The following is a 25,479-nucleotide window of genomic DNA, read 5'->3' on the forward strand; positions in this document are numbered from 1 at the left end:
CATTCTCTGTAAACCCTAGAGATGGTTGTGGGTGAAAATCCCAAAAGATCAGCAGTTTTGGAAATTCTCAGACTAGTCTGTCTGGCACCAACCATGTCATGTTCAAAGTCATTTCAATCACCTTTCTTCCTCATTCTGGTGCTCGGTTTGAACTGCAGCAGGTCGTCTGGACCATGTCTACATGGCTGGCATGTAGGGGGTTCATTGGCATTGAGTTGCTATGTGATTGGCTGATTAGTAATTAACATCAACAAGCAGTAAGACAGGTGTACCTGATAAAGTGGACGGTGAGTGTAAATGGTGTATTCTTATAGAGCGCTTTACTGTCACAGTCCCATAATCATACATTCACTCTCTCCACCTATAGCCAACCAAACAATACATCTTGCTTAACCCTTGTGCTATCTTAGATGACAACTCCCAACTCCCAATGTTAAAGTGCCTAGGATAGTACAAGGGTTAACATTGGGAGTGAGGTAATCTAGCCCCCTCTAGACAGTGCGCTGAACTTTTTTCTTCAATGATTTTTGATCTTCACTGGTTTCCATGGATTACATGAAATCCTCTTCACCTTTATCCACCTTTGTCATGGTAGGGAGTCAATGGTCATCTTGATCCCATAGGATAGCACAAGGGCTATAGACACATGGGTGGACGTTCTACCCCTGCAGCACAGCTGCAGAAGGTGGGGTTCACTAGTCCATAGCAGGGCCCACAACCACCTAAAGGACAATTTGGTCATCAATGATCACAGCACACTGCAGCACCAGATCTCCAAACAAAGGACAGACAACGACAGGATGGGGAATTGCTTTTTAAAGGTCTTTTAAGTGTAGATAATATTTGTGTATAGGTAGATGAGGTTTGGTTGATTTCAGGGAGACAGCATGAAGAACTCAAATATCATTACAATCAGAAGGTCTTTGCTCACTAGCTAGGTCAACAAAAATCTGCTTCAAGATGCACAGAAAAGGTAAAAATAAAAAAATTTGAAATCTCCACTTAGATTGAATCCAGATCAAATTTCACAAATGTTGATTTTTTGAGAAAAGAAAAGGCTGAATTTGCTTTAAATAAAAGGCTGACATTATTGCACACGAGCAGAGGACAATAATACTATTGGAGACGTTGGTGGACCTGCTGTTTGCTTCAGGAGCAGCAAAAAAGACAGGAAACCCTACCTGGATGAAGACCACATGAAGACAATGCTGTGCTAGGACGTACAGTAAATGCCTGCATAAGTGCTTTTATTAAGCTTTAAGAGGAAACAAAAAAGAATATTTTCAAAAAACAAGTATTTATTGTTGAGGCATCATTAAAAGTCAGCCTGTGCTTTCCGTTCAGGGGCGACCGGGTAAAATCCAACCCACCAGGGAGACCGGAGAAATCTTTGAGGACTTAAAAAAATACGCAGGCCGGCGTTCCCTCCAATTCTGTGGTTTTTAAAGAACTCTGCTACATTAAAAGAGCACAGCTTTATGTGCAACATCAGGAAAAAAAGGCTTTGACATGATTCCTCTCCTCTGTGGCGTTTTGCTTCTGGCGGTCCACCTCGTCGTTGGTTGGCAGTGTCCATGTCCGATAGCATGGCAGAGTGAAAACACCGGAGACCAGGGAGTCGCTCTGGAGGAGGCTGGCGAACGCCCCGCCCAAACTTGCTCAAACCGGCCCGTTGACAGACACTTCCTGTGCTGGCGCCACTGTCTCTCTGTAGAACCACAGATGGGAGAACCACACCCTCAGCCAGGAGTAGCACACACCCCTTTTTATAAAGCAGCAAATCACAGACCATCAAAGTAAAAGCTCAGTTTTTCCTGATTCCACTGAGACAGAAATCTAAACCCACTACTGCTAAAGCCAGTTCCTGAGGGGAACCTGGCTCCAGTGGGGAACTTGGTCCCTGACCTGCAGAGCACACAGCAGCGTGCAGATCCCAGGTCAAGTCTTTGCCGGGGGGGGTCTGGACACCCCATGATGCAGATTTTGGATGCATCAGACTGACCTCATCCGTCTTATTAAAGTATCTGTGGGTCTTATCTGTCAGACAGGTGGATTGTTTTCATGAGTATCCTGGCGTGTACGGATCAGTGGGTCACATGACCTACAGGCTCCTGATTTAGCATTAAAACCCCAAACTGTTTAGAACAAAGACAGTGATGATTTATGAGGAAACAACCGTCTGTCTTCAGTGAGGGGAGAGTATACTTTGCACCTCCTCTTTTCAGCTGAGGAATGGGTCGTGCTCCTCTTGTTTATGTCCTAAATAAGTCAAACTGAGCATGCCCAGAAGTGTGGAGAGCCCGAGGCACTTACTTCCTGTCGGCAGGTGTGTTTGCAGGTGGCTCATCTGCGGGCGGCTCGGAGCTCGCAGGAGGATCTGACAGAGACAGTTTCTCCAGGGAGGCCAGGCTCTCCTCACTGTGGACACACAACAACACAATTCGCACACAGCAGCTCTGACACACAAACGAACCTCATCACGCCTGACCTTCACGTGGATCTGAACACCTTAAACGGTTTACCCACAGTTTCAGCGCACTTTTTTTTACTCACACTTGATGAAAGTTCAAATCCCACCTTAGAGAGGGTGGGGTTGTTCTAGCAAAGCAAATGAGCACTCAGGTTGGGCCTAAGTTCCTTCACTGCTTCGGTGCACTTTACAGGGCGTCCATGCTCATGACTGGTAGATTGTTGAATGTAGAACACAATGCATTGCACTTGAATGATTGGTCATTGGTTATTTTTATTTCATTAGAACACAGTGGTTTCATAAATAATCTTTATCAAATGATCATATTTATCAGGTTTTTACGCCTAGAAATCAGTGACATCATGCTTGCTGTTTAAAAAAAATGTAGTGAGCATGAGTCTGAACCGCTGTAAAATCCAGGACACAGGGTTGTCCCAAACTCTGTTGTCTTTTAAGGGTTATGGATTAGAGTGGGAATTAGGACAATTAGGCTGATTTCCACTGATCCGTCTGCGGTCCGACTCTGTTGTGTTGACTCAAACAATAGAACGTTTATTGATCAATCAGAATGTTTACGTCGCCTCCGTCACGTGTGTGTCTCAAATCCATACCTCCACACCAAGCTTTACGCTGGAGTTCTATTTCCAGTGCGTTGACCCATCAATGTTAAGGTAAAAAGCCAGAGCAACAGGAAACGGGTCTGGGTTACAAAATCAAAACTTTGTTTGTTCTTTCAAAATAAAATGTTATGAAAGTTTATTTCATTTTAAGGTGACGGACCCACGTGATAACACACGTAAACGTTGCAGATAATGCTGCCATCCATTTTCGCCATGGACGACAAAGCTTACCTTTGTCAGTTAAAAAAAGTTTTTAAAAAAACCCATCATTTATGCTAAAAATGGCAAGTATCCCATTGCAAAAAAAGTTCATTAAATACCGTATTTTCCGGACTATAAGTCGCCCTTTTTTTCATAGTTTGGCAAGGGGTGCGACTTATACTCCGCAGCGACTTATATTAGAAATAAATTGAAATAAATCCATTGTTAACCCTCCTGTTATGTTCATTTGTGAGGAACAGAGATGATGTTCCTGGGTCAATTTGATGGATGAGGTATGTTAAGTGTTAAGAGTATGTTAAGTGACTCAGAGAATCAGCAAACTTTTTTTTACAGTAAGATCTTGAAGGCTAAGAACATAATATTCTATTTTCCAATGATTTCATAGATTCAGAAATGCAATAAAAATGAGAACTGTTTCTACAAATACAGGATGAAAACAGAGTATTAGTTGGCCAATGATGCTTCATGAAAAGAATAAATAAATAAGTTTGAGAAAAAATTACTGTGAAATTATTAGATAAACAGTCTGCTATGATTGTGTCATATAAGGTTGTGAAAGTTAAAATGCGACTTATAGTCCAGTGCGACTTATCTGTGTTTTTTTCTACTTTATAATGCATTTTTGGGCTGGTGCGACTTATACTCCGGTGCGACTTATAGTCCGGAAAATACGGTAGTTTGTTTGGATTTAATGTAACCATAAGGGTTGGTTGGCCCTCACACATTTACACCTCACTAAATCTGGCCTTCTTTGTAAAAACCTAAATCAAAAAGCAGAAATACTGAATGTTTTGTGGTGATTTTTTCCCCTGGGCAATGTGGGTGGTTGCCCAGGACGGAATCTCTTAGGTGGCACACTAGTGCCCAAAAAAAAAAAGTAAATAAATAAAAAAAGGACAAAAAACAATGCCAGATCCACCACAAACCTTTTGAGGTCAGGTGTCTTGTTTTCGGAGGTGGCTTCCGTGGCAATCTCTGCAGCAGCCTTAGCAGGAGGTGCCCTCTTGTCTTCGTCCTCGCTGTCGGATCCTCCGGAGGAGCTGCTGTCTGAAGCTATGAGCGGAGCTTTCCCTCCTTCTGCTGCTGACGGAGAGCCACAAGAGGTGCTCACTGCTGCGGTGGCACAAACACACACACCTACAGGTCAACACAGCAACTTTGGTTATGTTTTTTCTAGTATCACCCTGTCATAAGGGGGGGGTCTAAAAGCTCCATTGGCTTTGGAGTGAGAGTTTACTCCTCCAAAAAGAACATTTTATTTCATTCACCAGAATAAAGATTTGAGAATATTTTCACCACAAGTGTCTTTTTTGCCGTCATCTGTGCTCCTCTCCATCATGAGAAGTAACCGTCCTTCATTCATTTCTGCTAATGGACGCCTCATCAGCCATTATCCATTACTGATACGATGCCTGACATTAAATTGTTCTTTTGTCACTTAAAGACAAAGTTGGAGTTATACCTTTGAAATCTAAGAGCTGAAAGGTAAAAAAATTGGGGAGGGCCTTAAACGCCACGGTCCTTTGAAACACTTTAGGCCTTAAAGCTAAGCAAGGCCATGTCACACAGCCATTATGTACATTTTGCGCATGTTCCACATGTGTAATTTCTGTCTTTCATGACACACCCATGATATACGTGATACAAGTCATTCATAAGGGTTTCTTGTGTTTGTCATTCGTCGATGTGTTCAGATTTTTCAGCCGACAGGTTTTTGTGACTTCGGTTTTGAGCCGTTTAAAATTTTGGGTCGGTTGAGAATTACACAGTTTATGCGTATTTTGCATAACTTATATGCAATTATTACTTAAATCTTACACAATTGTTTGTCTGGTAAACTTTTCCCACAACTTTATATTGCGTATATGGCACACATATCATGTTAAAATTACAAAATCACACAAATCCCTAATGAATTGCACATAAACAGTGCAATAATCATGCACGGGTATATAACTTGACGATCTTTCACCCCTCCAACAGTCTATACAGAGTGGGGGTCTCCTACCCGACCCCCCGTCCAGAGTGGTATCTCTCTGGTGCCGACCAGGGAAATTCGACAGTTTAATGAAAACAAAGCATCGCAGCGACCCGCGGCAGGAGCTGACCATGGTGCTGTCAGGATGTGATTTCTGCTCAGTAACCTAAATGTCAAATATTTTCATGTCTATGAAAATTGTAGATCCACACTGAAGGCATCGAAACTATGAATTAATGTGTGGAATTATATACATAACACAAAAGTGTGAAACAACTGAAAATATGTCATATTCTAGGTTCTTCAAAGTAGCCACCTTTTGCTTTGATTACTACTATGCTCACTCTTGGCATTCTCTTGATGAGCTTGAAGAGGTAGTCACCTGAAATGGTCTTCAAACAGTCTTGAAGGAGTTCCCAGAGATGCTCAGCACTTGTTGGCCGTTTTGCCTACACTCTGTGGTCCAGCTCACCCCAAACCAGAAGTCGGCAACCAGCAGCTCTGGAGCCACATGCAGCTCTTTCATACCTGTGCTGCGCAGTGCTCTGTGTTTTTGTAAAATAACTATACTAATAACTGTAATTCCGGATTATAAGGCGCTACTTTTGTCACGCTTTCAACCCTGCGGCTTATTCAATGATGTGGCTAATTTATGCATTTTTTTTCTTTTTTTTCATGCATTTTTTCTAACGGCCACTAGGGGCGCTTGAGCAGAAAGGGTAAGAGTGAGGGGGAATACGGTATATGTGTCGAACAAGACCCAAGTTTAATGTAAATTCCTGCTTTGTGAATGAATAGCACGAACACACCGTCATCATGAAACCAACGGGTTTGGAACAGCCGCTCTGCTGCGTGAGGGAGAGGACAGCGCAAGTTCAGGAGTGAATTTGCCTCAGGATGAGAGTGACTCTGACAGTGACAACGAAGGAGAGACAGAGAGAGTGTGTGTGGCGCAGAATATCTGACGCTATTCCAATCTGACACTGAGGAGGAAGACTTCCATGGTTTCAGTGCACAGGAGGCGTGTGCCACGCAGAGGCGCCTATAAGTTACTGCTGCTCTCAGTGACTTTTTTTTTCTCTCTCTCTCAGTGACTTTTACCGGCATGTTTTTTTTAACCAGCCCTGTTAGTGCTGTTACTACCATATTGCTGCCCTGTTCTGTTACTGCCGCGTCAAAGTTGGGAATAGAGCTGTGACGGTATGGGATTTTTGATCACCGCGGTAATGAAGCAGCAGGTGTTTCGGTGTCACGGTTATACACACATATATACAGATATGCAAGTAGCCAGGATAGGCTCCAGCAGCCCCATGACGAAGATGAATGAAAAAGGATGAATGGGGGAAAAAAAAAAAAAATATATATATATATATATGTATATGTATATGTTTATAGATATAGATATATATAGATATATATAGATATATATAGATAGATAAATAGATATATATGACCCATTTTCATCCATGCAACACGAGCAAATTGTACGTAGTGGCTGTGAGACACGGCTTATGAAAAGGACTATACAAGAATACACTAGTATTTAAAGACAATGTACACACTGTCTTTAAGGATCTCTCACTCTCTCACATACACACTAAAACATTTACAAAACGCTCCAGGTGTTTTGTAGTTTAAAAATAAGAAAAGTTGACAGAAACTGTATTGTATAAATGAGTCCATAGAAGATCGTCTTTTCTGTCCCAATCAGACTGTATCCAAAAGTCTGTGACAGTGACACTCACCAGTCTTGCTGTGGTTTTGTTTGGCTTGTTTGTCTTCAGGATCAGCTTCTGTCCTGCAGGACAGACAGACAGAAACCGGTTTAAGGACCGCTCTTCCATCTAGATCCTGGAAGCAGAACTCACACAAGCTGTTAAAGTCAAACATGTCTCACCCATCGAAAGGCTGGAACTCCGTGAAGTTGGCCCAGCCCGTTCCCTGGGCATCTCCATTCTTCGCCGCCTCCTCCACGGTGTCAGCTGGGCCCTCCCACCCGGATGCACTCTGGGACGCCCCAGTCCCTCCAGAATCCCTGAAATCTGCCGTCCAGCCAGGATCTGGATTTGCTGACTTATGCTCAGAGTCGTCCCCATCGTCCGACCCAGACCCGTGGTCCTGCTGCCGGTCGCCGTTTTCCATGCTGCTTCTCGAGCTTCCCTCCAAAGTCTGGGAGACCCCAAACCTGGACGGAGAATTCCAGTCAGAAGACACACCTCTCTAAGGTCCAGTCAGAAGAACATTTTCAACACGTTGTTACTGCATTTATCTATTTAAAAATAGAAATCTATTTCTCCATCAAAAGAAACTGGATTCTTTCCATCTGATACTATGAGGACAGCAAGTTTGTCATTTAAAAGTTTCCAGGTTCATCCAAAATAATTTTAATCCACCTCGTTCTGGATTTAGCTTGTGTTGCATAGTTGATCTCCTTCTCCTCCCAAATGTCCTCCTCTTCTTCAGCATCATCAAACTGGCGTATCCTTTCCTTGCAGCAGGCCTCAAAAGCTGCCGCGTTGGCCTGAGGAAAAGAGAAAAGGCTGCTGGGAAAGCTTGTTCAACCTTCAAAAGCACAGGAAGCTTCAACCAACACTTACACTGTTGTCATCAGCATCCAGATTGAAGTTGATCTCAGCAATTCTATCAAATGTGGCACTGAGAAAGGGGCAAAACCCAAGGAAAAGGGTAAGACCAATCACAAAATAAACTTTCATTCTGGAAAAAATGAAGAAAGCGAAAAACTGACTTGATGTTTTCATCGTGTTCACTGAATTCCTCATCGTTGAAGCCAAACTGATCCACAAAGTTGGCGGTCATCTGCTGGATCTGATAGTCTGCGAAAGTCTGCAAGGAACAGGAAGTTCAAAGGGAAGCTCTTCCTGTCAGCTGCTGGATCAACGTGGAGGAAGTGTACCTGCTGCAGGGACAGGTCGTTGGGGAAGGGGCCCTCCATGTCGTCGTCCTCGCTGGAGGAGTGCATGTTGTGGGTGCTTACCTACACAACACAAGCTCAGCATCACACACCTGTCTGAACCTGCAGCGTAAAAACATGCTGCACAAATCAACAGACCTTTAAAACACTCTCACAAAAAATCTAAATCAACTTTCAGCTTTAGTCCGATGACCCTATCCTTCGACTCCTAATAATGATGGCAAATAACGAGAGCAACTGCAGGAATCGGAGATCATAGCCAGACCATCAGAGCTTTCTTTTCCATAAGCCAAGTCTAAACTGTATACATTTGACAAAAAAGACTTTTCAGTCCAATTAGCTCACTGACATAAAAAAAGCTTCATTAGGCTACGCAGCTGCCAAGTCCCAACATCCTCACCATGAGCTTTAATGGACCTTCACTGTTAAACACTCAGAAAAAACAACTGCTGTTTTTAAGATTTCCACACACCAACAGTCTAACTGATTGCTATGATTAAAAAAAGGGATGGCGCCTGTTATCCATGCAAATTTGTTTAGTTAGATAGTTCTGAAGCCAGCAAACTCCTGACACACTGTTTGGGTCAGTCAGGTTCTGCTGTAGGCTCTGCTGTGCAGCCCTGTTGGAAAAGGAAGGGGCCGTCCTAAAACTGTCCCCATAAACTGAAGAACTGAGGGGTTAATCACAGCTCCTGGACCCCATTACCATGACCCTCCCTCCACCCAACTTTATACTCAGCATGGTGCAGTCAGGCAGAAACTGTCCAGCTTCATCCAAACAGAGCAGAGAGGATTCTTCCCCCCCAGAAAGTGTCTTCTTTTGTCCAGAGTCCAGTGTTTTACTCCGCTACTCCAAAGTTTTGGTTATGGATGTTTGAATGCAGTTTTTACATTGACCTTAAAGAAACCAGCTTTAGTCATCGCTGATTTGAAAGTTTAAATTTAATCTCTGCCAACAGACTTGAGGCTTCGCTAACTGGAGTGGCAGGTTCATCTAACATCCCATCTGCTACTGCCTAAACAATGAAGAGGTTTCCACACCAGAGCCACAGTCTGAAAGAGGCTGTTCTGAGCTTTCCAGTCTGAAACTGAAGAGTTTAGCTCTTAAGGAACAGCTTTGTAAAAGTTTTGTCCCAGGCTAATCTGTTCCAGAAGAAAGATGGCTGACCAGCTCCACCGTGTTCCTCCTGTTGGTTTCTCTCAGAGTCTCGTCCACAAAGCTCTCCCATCGACCCCTGCAGTCTTCTGGCAGCTCTGCAACAAAAACTCGGTCACTGACATGTCAATCAAAACAGGGCATTATGGGAATTATGCTATGGGACTTTAATACCTTTGATGAGGTCAGCAATCTGGGTCTGAACTGGGCCTTTCTCCAGGTTCTGCACCACCAGGTTGGCAATTCTAGTCAAGTGACCCATGTTTCCTCTTCTGGTACCACCATTAGCCCTGGCATGCACAGGTTCAGTTTAGACCAGTAGAGTAGGGGTGTAAGAAAAAAATCGATTCGGCAAAATATTGCAATAGTTCATTTGGCAATACTTTTTTCAATTCAAAATGCTGCCAGGACGATATTTATTTAATTATGTCTGAGCATCCTTCAGTGTCTAACTCTTGTTGACTTCACCCTCCGACCTCTAGTTGGCAGCAGAGCACACGGAGCCTCTTTGACCAGCTCTACACCACGCAAAACAACAGGAAGACTGCAGCCAGAGGCAGCTTGTTTCATTGTTATGAGACATGAACTACTTTGTTTTAACTTGGGATGGATACCAAACAGAAACTCTCTGCCATGTTGCTGCCGGTAACATATAAAAGCGTGGATTGCAGAACCTCCCAGCAATAGTTTCTAAGTTAAGAGACCTGATGGACCACAGGGATGTGTGAGAAGCGTGGCTGCAAAGGTGCAGCAGAGCGGATTGATATGTAAACAAAGCACCTTCTTTGTCACATTAAAGCAACTTTCCTTCGTTCTGTCATGCTGCCTCATCATCACACTTTTTTGTTTCTGGAAAGGATCAGTGTGTCCCACCCCACCCTTTATTTTTGAAGCACCATTCTGGCTCCTGAACCGTTTAAAAGTACTGGAGAAGCTAAATTATTAAGCAATGTTGAAAATAAACAGCATTTTATTGCCCCAATAGAAACTTATTGGTTAAGGCACATTCATTCTTTGTTTTTTCTTATAATGAAAAATATTTTGCTGTGGAAATCAGACAATGTTGACTGTTCCCTTTGTATATTTTAACTTACCAAAATAAAAGCACAATGAATTTGCTTTGGTAAATGCAACTTATGAGATACAGCTGCAGTGCTTGACATTGTGATCATTAAATAAACTGAATTTGACCATTTTATTACAGTGGAAGACATTAAAATTTAGGTATAGTTTTTTCAAAGTCATATTTAAAAAAAAAGAAAATATGTTTCAGTAAAATATCGGGAAACGTATCGTATCGCCAGACTCTTGCCATTAGATACCCCTACAGTAGAGCCACCCCTCCTCCCTCTTTCACCCGCTCCCTTTCATGCGGATGTTTCCCAACACTCCTGCGCGTTCAGCTTGCATGTCCTCCTGCATTGGCAGCTTTTGCCTTGTTAAAGGTCATCTTCAACATCTAAAGTTACTTTAGCATCAAAAGCAAGTTTATGCAAATGTTTCAGCCCTCTGAATTTCCTAAGCATGTTCAGTTTTAATTGTGAAGCATTCATCCATGCATTTTAGCATAATGTAATTTGATAGTTTTTCTCATAATCACAGTGAAAGCAGCAGGAAAATTACACCTTACTGTATTTTATCATTCTCCTCCCAAGCATCAAGGATCCTTTGAACCAAGCGACACTTCTGGAAGAGCTGAAAGTTCAAAACAGAAAATAAAATCCATAGGGCTTCCAGATAAAAATGATTCTTTTATTTCAAGACACTTACATGTGCTACAAGGGCGTTATGAACAGAGGTCTGTGGATCGCTGGCTGAACTTGTCTCTGCTCCCTCTCCCTGCGTGTCTGAGCTGGTATCAGCGGGCTTCGTATCATGGTTCTGGAGGCCCGGACCAGACAGCTCCTCTGAAGACGGATGGTTCAGCACAGCCGACACGCACAGCTCCACTTGGAAGTGCAAAAAGTTATTCCAGGAGTATTTGAAGAACAGATCCTACATGAAGAACAAAGATTGGAAACAAAGTTTAGATGAGGAAACAATACAGACCAGAGTATGTTCTGAAGAACATGAAAACAATCCCTCAAGCGTGTGTTCAACAGAACCATCCCGAGGCTTTTCTGCAGATCATAGACACTTGGGGTTTTCTTTGTTTACAGCCCCAAAAAAAGATCTTTAAACGTTTTATTAATCAGATGAATCCTTTTTGATCTGAGTCCTTCTGTAAGATAAAAGAGAAAAGTACATTCTCCATACTCTGATTTACTATTTATCTAAAGTACTACACATATGATGGTTCAATAAAACGACCTGAAAAAGACCCATTGTTTTCTACAGAAGGTAAAACTACATTGAAACAGTTGTACTACGTGTAAAACAATGTAAAGAGAAAAAATAAATGAATATTGATCATTCTGAGTTTATCTAGACACAACTGAAAAAACAAACAGCTCTACATCTGCTAAAGAGTGGATCCACCTCTGAACATGAACCGTACTCATTAAGTTCTAACCACACGTCTGCTCTTTTAAGGTAACTACTCCCCACCTTCTGTCTTAATAATAAACATTTTTTGTTTGTTTGTGTATCTTTTGAAATTGTTTTTTTTGTTTATATTTAATAATACCTGATGTCATTGTTGTTAAATCAACTGTGTGTAAAACCACAACACAAACCAACAGCTTCTCTATCAAAGAGATCATAGAGGAAAATATATATATAGCTTAGCAAAGAAAAGCAGTTCATCCTGTCATCTACTGAAACGTAGACGTGTGCTTTATCTGTGATGTGTGCTGCTTGTGTCAAATGAGACATTTTCAAAGGGTTTTTCTTTGTTTGCAACCTGAAACCAACATGGCCGACCTCTACTTTAGAGACTTCGTGTGACAATGGCAGCTGACCGGTCCTCATCAGCTAGCTAAACCCACTCTAGTCGAGTACCGTATTTTAACGACCATAAAGCGCACTTAAAAGTCTTAAATTTTCTCCAAAATGTAGGGGGCGCCCTATGAGGCGGTGCGCCTAATGTGTTGTTGTGAGACTTTGGCAGAGGACGTAGAAGAGGACGGCAGGAGAGCAGGGGAGGGAAGTGTGGGTGTGAAAGAAGAGACCAGATGGGTTTTTCCACGCGTCACCGTCTCTGTTAATCTGTGACTTCAGGTACGCACATCTCACAGATGCTGTGAAAAAACAAGTGAAGCAAATGAACTCGGAGCTTGCTGTCATTCCGGGAAGGAACTCCAACCACTGGACATCGGTGTAAACAGGGCGTTCAAAGTGAGGTTGCGAACAGCGTGGGAGTGATGGATTCATCAAGACTGGGAGGCAGCGCCGGGGGAGTTACGCCGCAATTTGTGAATGGATTGTAGATGCTCGGGCTAACGTGTCTGCTTGTACTGTTATTCGAGCTTTTGCAAAAGCTGGCATCATTCATGAGGAACCGCACAGCAACGAGACAGACTCTGAAGTGACAAAAGGGAACCTGGCGTGTTTGAAAGAGATTTAGCCCAGCTGTTCATTTCAGATACAGAAGATGAGGAATTTGATGGATTGTTGGATGCTGTTTCATGACTGAAAAAATAAAAAATAAATCACAACAACTCAGTTTTGCTCCCACTGCCTTTTTTAACGTGCCTGCGCCTTAAAACCCGGTGCGCCTTTTATGTGTGTGAAATACCGAAAAATCACCCATAACTGAAACTGCGCCCTATAACCCAGCGCGCCTTATGGTCGTGAAAATACGGTAAGTTCAGATGGAAATTAGAGATGAGCTAACCAGTAGTAGGTCCATGGTGGTAAGATTGCAGAGCTCCTGGCAGATGGTAGGTGAAGTGGTCTGCAGCAAAGCAGCCACCAGCCGAACCACATGAAGGCGAGCGTTCCCAAGAGGCTGTTCAAGAACGCCAACGGTCGTCAATATTGCACTTTTCTAGTGAAAGAAAGAACAAGCGTCATCTTCTACACCAACTTTGTCAGTTGCAGGGTGATGGGATCACTGAGGCCAGCTAACTGTAGGACAGAGGTAGGGTTTAGTTCAGTTTATACAGAGACACACATGGACCAAAGGGACAATCCCCAATTAACGTGGGAGGAAGCTGGACCAACCAAAACATGCATGGACGAGGAGAACATGCAAAATCCACACAGACAGGACCTAGCTGAGATTTTAACTGGAGCCTTCTCACTGTGAGGTGCTGACCACTACACCAAATTCCATCATATAAAGTGTCTTCACAGCACCAAAAAAGGGACATCAAATCCAAACCCTGAACTGAGCCAACCAAAGAGTAACATGACAAACAAGCATGACTAGAACTGTTCTTAAACAGCACATAGATCAGCGTTTGAAAGCATCAAATCATGAGTTTAACAAAGTGTTACCTTAGGGGGATCCAGAAGAACCTGCTGGAAGTCCTTTAGATGGGACTCGATGGCATTTAAAATACTGCTGCTGACAGTGTAAGACCTTTCATAACCCTGAGAATACAGATCCATCAACCCCTCCAACCTGCCAACAATACATAGGCAAATACGCTGATGTTTAGTGGATGTTACAGCCTCACAACTTTTCATCCAATCCTGGAAAACTAAAGGAACCTAATGAGCATTGCAAGACTCACCCAGACCTTCTGGTCTCCAATAAGGTAAGTAGCACTTGAGTCCCGTTAACGATGGAAGTCTCGCTCCTTTCCCCCTCAAACATGTTTTTGAGAAGCCCTGCTACAGTCTCCTGCCTTAAAGACATGCAAGGATGAGCGACAACAAGCAGCCAGCACACACAGGCTTTCCTATGGCTGAGGTTAAAGTTATGGCTGCAGATGATCACATCAGCTGGGCTCATCACAGACTTCAAGAGTTGAAATCTTCAGTTTTTGTCCAAGAACTTCAATGAAAAATAAAGTTTAAGAACTTACATTTCTATGACAGCCAATAGTGGGTCCGACTCCACGTTCTCCTGCATCTGATTGGCCTGGTCTCGACTAAGGCGAATTATGTCACAAAGCGTTTGGGAGGCATTTGATTGTCTCTGGAAGATAAATGTGATGTGGTTGACACTCTTTAATGGTTTACCAATTTGCCCACCGGGTCTTGAGCTTTGAGCAAACAGGAGGTGAACCCTCGGCTCCTCAAAGCAACCCCATCAGTCCTCACCTCTTCATCTTTGCCAGAATGAATCAGCTCCGTGAGTCTCTGGACCAACTTCTCCTCATTCAGCCACTAGAGTAAGAAGGAAAAACAAACCAATCTATCAGCTTCCTGTCTTCACAGCAGCTTTTGTTTCCACTCAGGCCCGGGGCAGCTAACCTGCAGGACCTCCTGCCTCAGCGATGCAGGCTCCACACAGCTGATGAGGCGAAGCAGCAGGTCCATCATGGCAGAGGCATCGATGTGTTTGAGCACTAGACCAATAAAGCCTTCTTTTTTCTTTAGAAAGGTAATCAACTAAAAAGCAAAGATGAAATATTTTCAGCTATAGAAAACAACCAGAAAGACATTTCAAAGAGCATTGCATTCAGCGGACCTGTTCAGTTTTCCTGGCAATCAGGTTGCCGATGGTTTTGCTGAAGAAACTGGCCAGTAAGGGGTTGAGGGGGGGATCCTGCTCCAGGAAGTGGTAAAGCATTTCAAGAAGAGACTCATCCCCGCCAAGCTTATCGTTGATAAGGGACACATCTGAGGTTAGGAGCTCACACGCAACATTTGGAAATCTTAAAGAAAAAACACACAAGGGACCTCGTTACGAGTGACTGGAAGAAAACCCAACAATAAGAAAAATGTAAAGACTTAATTTCATTTGACTCGAATGAGTCTGAAGCAACTGCATTTCCAGTTTGGAACAGCTAGAAATACAAGTGGCACTGCTGAAAATGGTTGAGGTTTTGACAGCCTGCGCGGATCTGCTCATTTGGCAGAATAAAGGACTGGAGGGGCTTTCATGCGGTCACAAAGACTTCTGAGCAACAAGTTGTCCGTGAGAAGGTTCCTGCTGGGTTTTTCCCCGCCCGAATGCACTGAGTGTATTTGTATTTCATTAGCAATGCCTGGCTGTCACTTGGACACTAAATTACCATGGAGAAATTGTAATCTAGATTTATATCCGTTTTTGTTTTAATGTAGTTTTGTTTAGAAAAACCCTTGAGTTGTTTGTCTGAGTGTTTGTTTATTAAGTCTTGATGAGTAAATTCTTAGAAGACGGTTGTTTTTCTGTAAGTAAAAATGATAATTGAAATTAAATGTGGTAATAAACTGCAGACTGTCACTTTGAAGAAGTTTCAGCTGCCTTCAGGAGGACTTTTTTTTTTTTACAAACAAGACAGTCTTCTCAAAAGTTGAAGAAAGTTCCTTTTATTAGCTGTTTATGCTTTGAAAGACCCTCAATTTCAGTGATCGATGTACCAAAAAAAGGATTTGTCCTATAATCAGTCTTATGAAATTGAAACTTATTCTTCAATTTCTGCTGGGATATGTTTATTTTAACACAGGCAACAATCTGTGCACAAACATATCATTCATAATTTGGCACAAACCAAAAAATCTTGCACATTTTGTTTATTACCAATAAAAAAAAAATGTTTAACAACTCACAGATCAAAGTACTATTCAATATACTATGTGTGGACGTATAGAAACCATTCACACATAATATATTGATTAGCAAGAATTGTGCTTTGATCTGTGGATTGTTAAATTAGATTTGTGATCCCTGCCGAAGTAATGGTCCACAGCCTAGCATCTCAGTCCGGGTTTCATCTCTACCAAGATGACCAAGAACATCCAAATACAAGCTTTGCCAGAACCTTCCGAGGGCAAACTAACAAGAATGTAACCTTGAAAACATGCAGGCTCCAGACTGAACTGGTTTGGACTACCTGGAGTTTGCTGAAGCAAAGACATCAACAAGTAATCAACATTTATGGGAATTTCTGCTGGAGATTTGGACAGAACTTTCTGAAGAATATTTCATTAATTTTCTCAAATAACATGAATGCTGCTGCTGTGGTACGTAAAAAGTGGCTACTGTGAATTAAAAGGTTTACAAAACATTTTGGTTTATAAAAATGCTTGCTGGGTTGTTTTTTTTGTAACTACAGTTGTTCATGTGTACAAACCTATTATTTCAGGGAAACAGAACATTTTCAAAAAAAATCTGAAAATATTGGAGTGTTTGAAAACGTTGATTGGTAGTTTCTCCCTATTTTCCATCATCAGTGCCCACAGGTCACTAGAATACAAATTTATGTGCCTTTAAATCAGGAATCTAAAGCTTGTAGATTAAAAAAAAGAGAGAGAGATATTGGTAACTTCAAAAATATTGAACGCCAAAATGACTAACAATTCAAGTTCTGCCTAACTGCTAAACATGACATGCTGCTTTTATGCTTTAAATGTTCCAATAACTTTGTTACTAATACTTTTATTTACTTCTGTTGTATGTTATGTGGTTCCAGGAAACTTGTATGAACTAAATGTAAAGACACAAGTTTTTTGCTCTGCTTAATTTTCAGAAGAAAGAAGGGAACAAAAAAAGAAAGCAGGAGACTAGTGTCAGCAGGTGTAGAGAAGAAACTGCAGATCTTAAACCCAGATTACACCACCATAAACTAAACCATGTTGTCTGACTTTACCTAAAACTCTCATTAAAAAGCGCATACTTCATTACAGTTCAGTATTATTAAATATAATAAGTCCTTAGGTCCCACAAGCTAAAGTGAGACCCACACAAGCAGTAAAATACCCTCGTGCTTCGATTAGATAACAGCTGAATCAGCTGGACCTGTAACCTTTATTGTTTGGTCCTGAACCAGAGCTGCCTGACCCTCATCCCAGAGAGCTGCTGCTCGTTTCCCAGCTATCCCCGCCCTACCTTTTGCAGACTTCCCTGGATCAGGTGATTCTGAATTCTTACTGACTGAACATATCCAATCACATGCAGTTCTGGTGGTTGTGTGAGGATGTGTGTGTCTGTGTTGGAGCTCACTTGAAGCGGCTCCTCTCCTCCAGGTCAGCCGGTGGCTCTGTGGTGATGAGGCTGACCAGCTCCTGCATGCAATGGTCCTGGGAGAGGAAGAGAAGCAGCCGACGGTTCTGGGCCTTACACTCCTGCAGGACATCGTCCTCCTCCATCAACTCTTTCAGCGTCACGTCTTCTCTGTCCAGCAGCTGGTCAATGTGGGAGGTGGTGTGTAGGTCAAACTTCCAAAACATGGTGGCTGCTGGGACGAGGGGCACGGCCCTGTACCGAGGAACAGCAGAGACGAGAGAGTAAAACAGGTGGATGAAAGAGCCCCCAAACAGTAAGAGAAAGTGGGAGGAATGCAAAAAAGAAAAACGGAACAAACAGCTTTAAATAGAACATTTCACTCATTTTAACAAAAATCCATTCTAAACACCAGTGAAATCTTTCATTTTAATAAAATTAAAGCTGAGAGAAGCACAATGGTGCGCTCACTTAGCATTTAGAAACCGTTATGAAGGAAACACTGAAAACCCAACACCATAAAGATCCATGTGGAAATCATTTATGCTGTAAATATCAGTCTAAAACTCAAGCATCGTCTAACAACAACAACAAAAAAGCCAGGACTACCAAAGTCAAGTACTGGCACATACCAGTGGATGAAATGTGGATATCTTTAATCAGACCTCCCCCGGGGGCAGGCAGGCATTTATGTTTGTGCAGACAGGAGAGAGTGTGGCGAGGCCTGGCATTTATCAGCATCAGTCTCTTCTTAAAATGCAGGGCTCTTCAGGAGATGAGACGCAGAAAGACTCATAACCTGGAAAACTGAAAAGGTTCGTTAGTGAATCATCGGGACTTGTGTCACGGCTTATGGAAGAACCCCGGAGAAACCACAGGGTTAAATTTGGCCACTACTTTATTTTATTTATTTATTTTCTATTTTTATTTTATTTTTATTTTTTTGACCGCCGTTAATTGCTGCTACCCAAAATGAACAAAGACTAACCTCTAAATTGATTTAAAGGCCCAGAAGAAAACTGTTGTTGGGTTCTCCAGGGTTCAGCATTCATATAGAAGACAAATGTTTAAAAAGCCATTTGAACACGAAGTTCTGTGTTCATCCGTTGATCACAGTTGATCAAGATTAGTCTAGCTCCTTGTCTGGTGTCAGTAGCACAACAGTAATAAAGGTGATATTGCTGCTGAATGTTTCTCAGATCAGTCTTTCCAACCCTGTTACTCAGAGAACACCATCCTGCTTATCTCCAAACCTTCCATGGCTGTCATCATCAGACTTCTGCAGAGCTTTATGATGAGCTACATCAGGTGCTTCACCATGCAGGACAGCGTTCCCGACTGTTCAAACCACTGTACATCCACAGGTAATCTCAGGCTGTTGTTTTCTCTGACACTCAGTTTCTATGGCAGCTCAGCTAAAAACACAAGCAGCTTAGTAAAATAATTAGCCTTGGTAAGTAACTCTGCCAAAGTCAATGCATCAAGTGTTGATCGTGGAAGTTAAACTAAAGGAGGAAATCAAAGAGCTTCCTTCTTTTTCTTTCCTATTTTCCTGAGTAGGACCTTTCCCTCCGCCCGCATTAGCCGAGCCAGCCGTGTCCATCTGGCACACATTTACAGAGTACACAAGTGCAATAATAACCCACTGCCGAGCACTCCCTGTGGACACTGAGCAGGAAAGCAAATGCTTGACTTTACATCCAAAATAGAACCCACAAGAGGCGAGCTCGACAAACAGTCTACCGGCAGACATCATGCATGATGAAAGGAGGAACAATGATGCATGAAGAGCACGCATGTGGACGCTATGACGTGAAGCAGGCTCTTGTTTGGTTAAAAGCAGCAGAAATAAAGAAAAGGGAACGTTAACAGTTAGTCTTATTTACTTGCACAAAGCTTCAAAATATGTTTATCTTTGTTGACATACTGGATCGGATCACATTGTTTAAAAGTTTAATTAAATTCAAACAGAATGTCTATAAATTACGACTCTAAGTGTTTGTGATCAATGCAGTCAATAATTTAAACTTTGAAAGTGTTAAACAAATCTTTATCATACTGAATTAGCTTAAGTTCGATGCAACCTTTACATATAAAACCAACAGTTTGTGTTTCAGATTCAAGGGATGAATGTGCCTGTTGAGTTGGTTCGGTTGATTCAACAATCTTCAGTGAGTTTTCTTGGCATGAAATAACCTGACATCAACTGGTTTGCTATGGAAGCTCAGGTTTCTGTTTACTTCAACTCTCAACCGAGGCGCCGCCAGCAGAAAGGAAAAAAAAAGTTTCAATAAGATTCACTCTATGCTAAAAACAAAAGCGAGATTACGACATCAAGTGATTAGAAATCAAACTACATCTTGATTTAGAAATCAAACTAAATCTAAGCTCGGATCTGTGAGCTCGACTCTTGCACCAACCAAGGCTTTGGTCGCTCATGGTTTCAATCGATTCGGAAGCTCTTTGGAAAACCGACGTTCTTGAATGAAAGTGTCTTCACTCATAGATGATGCGTTTAAAAGCTGATTTACAATACGGTCGATGCATAAAGGCATAAGTTGTAGATGAAGTCCTACCATGATGATCTGAACAGAATCCGCGTCAAACGGCGGCTAAGTTCCCATCTGACGAGCCTCGCTGGTTTCCTGATCATAAACGTCAAAAGACGGTTTCTTCGGACGGTGCCTCGAGTCGAGTCTTTTTCAGAGTGTTCAGCTAGTTAGTTCCTCATTTTGATCTGATTAGCATCCGAGCTAATTAGCGCCTGACAGGAGTTACCGTATGCTGGACGGAGTTAGCCAACTTCAATAGCTCTTCTATTGAAGTTCAACTTGGGTTCAACTACTTTACTACCATATCGGCGTGGGGTCTAGATTTAAGTCGTAACGCGACTGCGGTCAGAACTTACCTTCGACTAAAAGTCGATTGTTTCTCCTTCCGTCTGCCTCAGATGTGATGTAGTTTTGTCGTCAAGAAGTATAAAGTCATTAGAAATGAGGCCAACTCGTCGTAGGCTTAGGGTGCTAGCGTCCGTTAGCCAGTGAGTGATTTGTTTTGAAGAGGAGCTCAGTCTTGCTGTGTTTAAGCTAGCCCAACTTGGCTAGTCAAATGTCGCTTTTCGGAGCCATCGAAAAGCAGCTCCGCTGTGTTAGATGCCTACTCAACACAGCGGGGATTCGTGTATTGTTTAGATGTAAGGCAAGGATTTACACACGCGAACGAAGCGACATGAACGCGGGGCTAAGTTTAGCATGCAAAGAGGAAAAACTCAAAAATTTAGAATCAAAATGGCGACATGGCCGCGGGAGCGAGCAGCAGATCTTCCCGGGAACGAGCGCCGACTTCAAACGGCAGGCGAAGATGATGATGAGGTTCAAAACATCACGGAGAAGGAAGCGACCGCCGCGTGCACACTGCGCCAAAGAAGAGGAATGCAAAGAAGGATTTTAATCCATCCATTTAGACACATTTGCTCAAAACTTAAAAAAAGATGATCACGGTAGAAAAACAAACACTAAAAATAATTATTAATTTCTAATAATTATTATTTTGCTCTTTCCACTCAGTCGCAAAACAAAAGATGCCAACACTAATTTAGAAAGTTTAATAAGTGAACTCTTAAAAAAAAAACCTTAAGGTTAGAAATTAACAGCATTCTATTCAGAGTTATTATTTTAAACTTGTCCTGTCCAACAGCTGAGCACACAGATAGGAGCTGAAGGCATCTTGTGTTGGACATATTTTTTTACTGATATATTATTATTTTTTAATCATATACATGTTTTTTCTAATTAACATAATCTGAAAATATTTTAGATAACTGATCTGCATTTGCCATGTTGATTTCAAAAATGGTTATGTCTATTTTTACATGATTAAGTAATTCATTTTTGTTATGTGCTTTATTGATACTTAAGGATTCTTAGTTCTGTCTGATTAAAGTCATGAACAGGATTACGATAAATCATGTAAAAAAATTGTTACGGTAGAACAGGGGTTATATAAATTCCCTTCCGTCTACTCTCTTTCAAGCAATTTTTAATTTTATGTCAAATTATCCTAAGTTTGATACGTTATTGTATGAATGTATAACAAATGATTGTTTTGTTTTTGTGTGTTCTTATTAAATCAAAATCAAATCAAATTTTACTGTTACAACAGGGGGTCTGGATCTTCTAACACACTAAGTGTGTATTTGTATAAACCCCTTTTGTAATTTGGGCTAAACTTTATTAAAATTGATTACATTTCCTTTTTCTTTTTGTTGTTGTTGGACCGGACAGAAAAGAACCCGAGAAAAGAAGGGGAGATGTTGGAGACAGGGGGTAAGGGCACAAAAGAAAGGGGGAAAAGAGGAGTTAAGGAAATCCTTAAGCAACAAGATGCTGGAGGATTATCATCATTACTGTCTGGTGTTAATGTTAGTAAAAAGGGGGCGTGGCCTGTCCACACACATACTCGAGTGTTACAAATATACCTGTTGGCTCCAAATATCTTCACGTACAATCATGTCAACATGTACACAACGAAACTACAGTTCACACACACATACGTATGCATACAAACCAACACATGTAAAGCTTTTCAATCTGTCACACATTCTATTTGTGCAAAGGTGAGCTAACGCCTGTGCTCAGGTGTGTGTTTTTTTCTGCTGAAGTAGAGGATGGAATGTCAAAAGAGGGAGCGTGCCCAGCCGTCCCCAAACCAAGACCCCCGCCGACGCGGTAGCAAGGGCCCCCCAACACGAGCATGGTAGAGCAGATAGAGGAAATCCGCCCATAAAAGAGATTTTGATCTCAATGGGTTAAATAAAGGTTAATAAAGCACAGACATACACAAAACCAAAACACTCATGTTGGGGATATTCAAAGGAAGTACTGAAATTCTTATGGGACGGCTCCAGAACTGGTGGCTTGGTGACTATTTTGTGGCAAAGTGTGAAATTCTGTGATTTTCTCACTTTGTGTGAAAAGAAAAACTTTTTTTGAGCCATCTTCATGAAATTTCACAGAAATGCCACAAGGATAAAACTACAACCACAACAGAAGTTTTATTAACCTTTGACCCCTGGAAGAGGCTGACATCTTGACCCCCCCTAACTACTCTTTCGTACCTACTAGAAATTTAAACTCCTCCTAGGGGTCTCAGTTTTTACCCTTGTAACTCCTCAAGCATCATCAGGAAGCTACTAAAATGTTGCTTTTACAAGTTGTAGATTTTGAACAACATCCAAATGGCTCAGTTGGTTAAGTGTAGGACTTGAATATGGAAATCCAGGGTTTGATTCCCAGGGGGCACAAGAGCTTCATCCAGTGTGGGTCCCTGGGCAAGACCCTTCACATGTGGCCACAAGGGGGCTCAAGCCTGTGACAGGCTGAACTGGGCTGAGAACCAGCACAGGTCTTGTGCCTTGTATTTTATTCCTGGATAAAGTACAAGGTTGTGCCAGGAAGGCCATCTGTTGTAAAATATCTCTCAAACCACCTGTGTAACTCATTCACTGTGGCGACCCCTGAAGAGAAATGCCCAAAGCTATGCCAAAACATCAAAAAGTTAGCTTGGTGAGTGTTGGCTCAAGCTAAACATAACGATGTGATACACAATATGAACATACTCTGGGCAGGGGAAAAAACTCAGTTTCCAAGGAAATCATAAGGTTTACTTCTGCAGATTCTTTTAATAATTTCATAGACCTGTTCGTTACCCTCAGACGACCAAAATATAAAATGGTTGCTATGGACAAAATATGCCATTTTGAAAAAAAGGGTTTTTTATGAATTTGTCACATGCAGAGAGAATAGTATTTGAGGGGAGTAAAGAAATGTAGCAGCCAGTAGTGCAGGTGTGGGTAGCTACAGTGCCACTTATGGCTTTCATTTTGTTTTGTGACTTTTGACAAGAACATCTAACATAATGGTTGGAAATCTTGGCTCAATGGTTGGAAATCTGCTGGTCCTGATGGAATATCACCACGGTTGCTAAAGGACTGTGCGTCAGAGCTGGCGGTGCCTCTTCAAACCATCTTTAACAGGAGTCTTCAGACAGGATGTGTCCCTGGCTTGTGGAAGACCTCATGCCTTGTCCCAGTGCCCAAGGTGACAAGGCCTGCAGGGATGAAGGACTATAGACCAGTTGCCCTAACATCTGTCATAATGAAGACTTTTGAGAGGCTACTACTCCGGAGGCTCAAACCCCAGGTGGAGGGGGCGCTGGACCCCCTTCAGTTTGCCTATCAGGACAGTATGGGAGTGGAGGATGCAGTCCTTTATATGGTCCATAGGGTGCTCTCCTTTCTGGAAGGGACTGGCAGATATGTGAGGGTGATGTTTTTCGATTTCACAAGTGCCTTTGATACAGTCCAGCCTCAGCTGCTGAAGAGGAAGCTTGAGAGGATGGGAGTTGATCCAGGTTTTGTTCGCTGGATCCACAACTATCTGACTCTTAGGTCACAGTTTGTCCGACTAGGAGACTGTGTATCTGGGACATTGAGGAGCAACACCGGAGCACCACAGGGAACTGTACTATCGCCTTTTCTCTTCACACTCTACACTGCTGACTTTAATTATGCATCTGCAGCTTGTCATGTTCAGAAGTATTCGGACGACACTGCTATTGTGGCGTGTGTAAAGGGAGGGGATGAGAGTGAGTACAGGGAGCTCATCACCAGATTCACCTCCTGGAGCAGGGACAATGGTCTTGTGCTTAACATATCAAAGACCAAGGAGATGATTATTGACTTTAGTAGGAAGTCCTCCCACCAGCCAGTGATCATTGATGGAGGGGGAATCGAGGTGGTTGACTCCTACAAATACTTGGGTGTGCACCTTGACCACAAACTGGACTGGTCGGAGCAGGCTCATGCTCTGTATAAGAAAGGGCAGAGTAGACTGTTCTTTCTGAGAAAGCTGAGGTCCTTTGATGTATGTACTGACATGTTGCTCCTCTTTATCAGTCGGTTGTGGCGAGTGCTGTCTTCCATGGGGTTGTCTGCTGGGGTGGCAGTATGACCACGAGGGATTGCACTCGATTGGACAAACTGATTAAGAGATGTGCATCTGTGATCGGGAGGAGGGTGGACTCTCTGGGATCTGTGCTCCAGAAGAGAATGAGGGCTTTGACTCAGAGCATCCTGGACAATCCCAGACATCCTTTGCACAACACGATGTCAGGTCAGAGGAGCACACGGAGTAATAGACTCCTTTCACTGCGCTGCAGGACAGAGCGCTTTAAGAACTTATTTGTCCCTACAGCTATCAGGCTGTTTAATGAACCTGCCTGATATGAACTGATATTATTTTGTGAACTGTCTTTTTACTGTTGTTTGTTGTGTGTGGTTGTGTGTTTTGCTACCGGACACCTGAATTTCTCCTTTGGGAGATTAATAAAGTTTATATCTATCTATCTATCTATCTATCTATCTATCTATCTATCTATCTATCTATCTATCTATCTATCTATCTATCTATCTATCTATCTATCTATCTATCTATCTATCTATCTATCTATCTATCTATCTATCTATCTATCTATCTATCTATCTATCTATCTATCTATCTATCTATCTATCTATCTATCTATCTATCTATCTATCTATCTATCTATCTATCTATCTATCTATCTATCTATCTATCTATAAGCTGCATGTTTTTTAAATGTTTTTCTACATTTGACCTCAAAGTCCAGGCCCTGGGGGTGGTTGGGTGTCCTGCATGTTTTCCAACTAGCCTGGCATTGCAGTTTCTTTTGGGCGAAGTACACCTGTTCCAGATGTTAACAACCCTGCTTGCTAAGGGTTTATAAAACCCAGCATTTAGTATGTACAGGGAATGGGTTTGCTTCAGTTAAATTGTGAGGGTTATTTGTTGTTACTTCATAGCAGTTTATTTAATCTTACAAGTAAAAATACTAAAGTGAGATATTTCTATAGCAGTTTTTGTTTGATCGTCAGTAAATTTGGATGGTCACAATCACGCTTGGTTTTAAAAAGCCTCATGTTTTCTCAAAACCTTTTGAAAGTTCACTCTGATGGATCATATGTTGAATTAAATAGTATACAATAGTAACAGTCAGTGGAATTAAATTCTCTTTAGATGTGTACTTCACAAAGTTTAGAGGAATAC

The 25,479-nt window shown here is 42.0% G+C and overlaps 1 protein-coding gene across 3 annotated transcripts; it reads right to left on the reverse strand.

Moving 5' to 3' along the window:
* Positions 1-798: 798 nt before the first annotated feature.
* On the reverse strand, positions 799-20,671 carry ppp6r2 (protein phosphatase 6 regulatory subunit 2). 3 transcript variants are annotated; one of them, XM_023952213.1, is made up of 23 exons: positions 20,265-20,671; positions 17,989-18,163; positions 17,357-17,611; positions 14,900-15,086; positions 14,683-14,820; positions 14,530-14,595; positions 14,292-14,404; positions 13,998-14,111; positions 13,759-13,885; positions 13,154-13,306; positions 11,149-11,373; positions 11,009-11,073; positions 9,553-9,668; positions 9,391-9,476; positions 8,205-8,285; positions 8,037-8,134; positions 7,888-7,945; positions 7,684-7,811; positions 7,188-7,475; positions 7,036-7,088; positions 4,239-4,425; positions 2,314-2,418; positions 799-1,708 (listed from the first exon to the last, which is right to left on the reverse strand). In XM_023952213.1, the coding sequence occupies exons 3-23, from the start codon at positions 17,581-17,583 to the stop codon at positions 1,660-1,662; spliced, it is 2,664 nt and encodes an 887-aa protein (XP_023807981.1). In that variant the 5' UTR covers positions 17,584-17,611; positions 17,989-18,163; positions 20,265-20,671; the 3' UTR covers positions 799-1,659. The 3 variants fall into 3 exon arrangements, with proteins under 3 accessions (XP_023807981.1, XP_023807982.1, XP_023807983.1); XM_023952214.1 differs by lacking the exon at positions 20,265-20,671 and adding an exon at positions 19,933-20,167; XM_023952215.1 differs by lacking the exon at positions 17,989-18,163.
* Between the last annotated feature and the right edge of the window lie 4,808 nt (positions 20,672-25,479).

This window comes from Oryzias latipes, chromosome 23 (assembly GCF_002234675.1).
Source record: "Oryzias latipes chromosome 23, ASM223467v1".
In the NCBI taxonomy this organism is placed as follows: domain Eukaryota; kingdom Metazoa; phylum Chordata; class Actinopteri; order Beloniformes; family Adrianichthyidae; genus Oryzias; species Oryzias latipes.

What these genes read in the sequence shown, in the direction of transcription:
- ppp6r2 (XM_023952215.1), bottom strand. Translation starts at nt 17,583, where the DNA reads ATGTTTTGGAAGTTTGACCTACACACCACCTCCCACATTGACCAGCTG. An exon ending in ATTCTGGCAAAGATGAAGAG is followed by an intron (nt 14,405 to 14,529) that starts GTGAGGACTGAT and finishes TTTATCTTCCAG; the next exon opens with AGACAATCAAATGCCTCCCA. An exon ending in AACACACCTGCCGACAGGAA is followed by an intron (nt 1,709 to 2,313) that starts GTAAGTGCCTCG and finishes GTGGTTCTACAG; the next exon opens with AGAGACAGTGGCGCCAGCAC.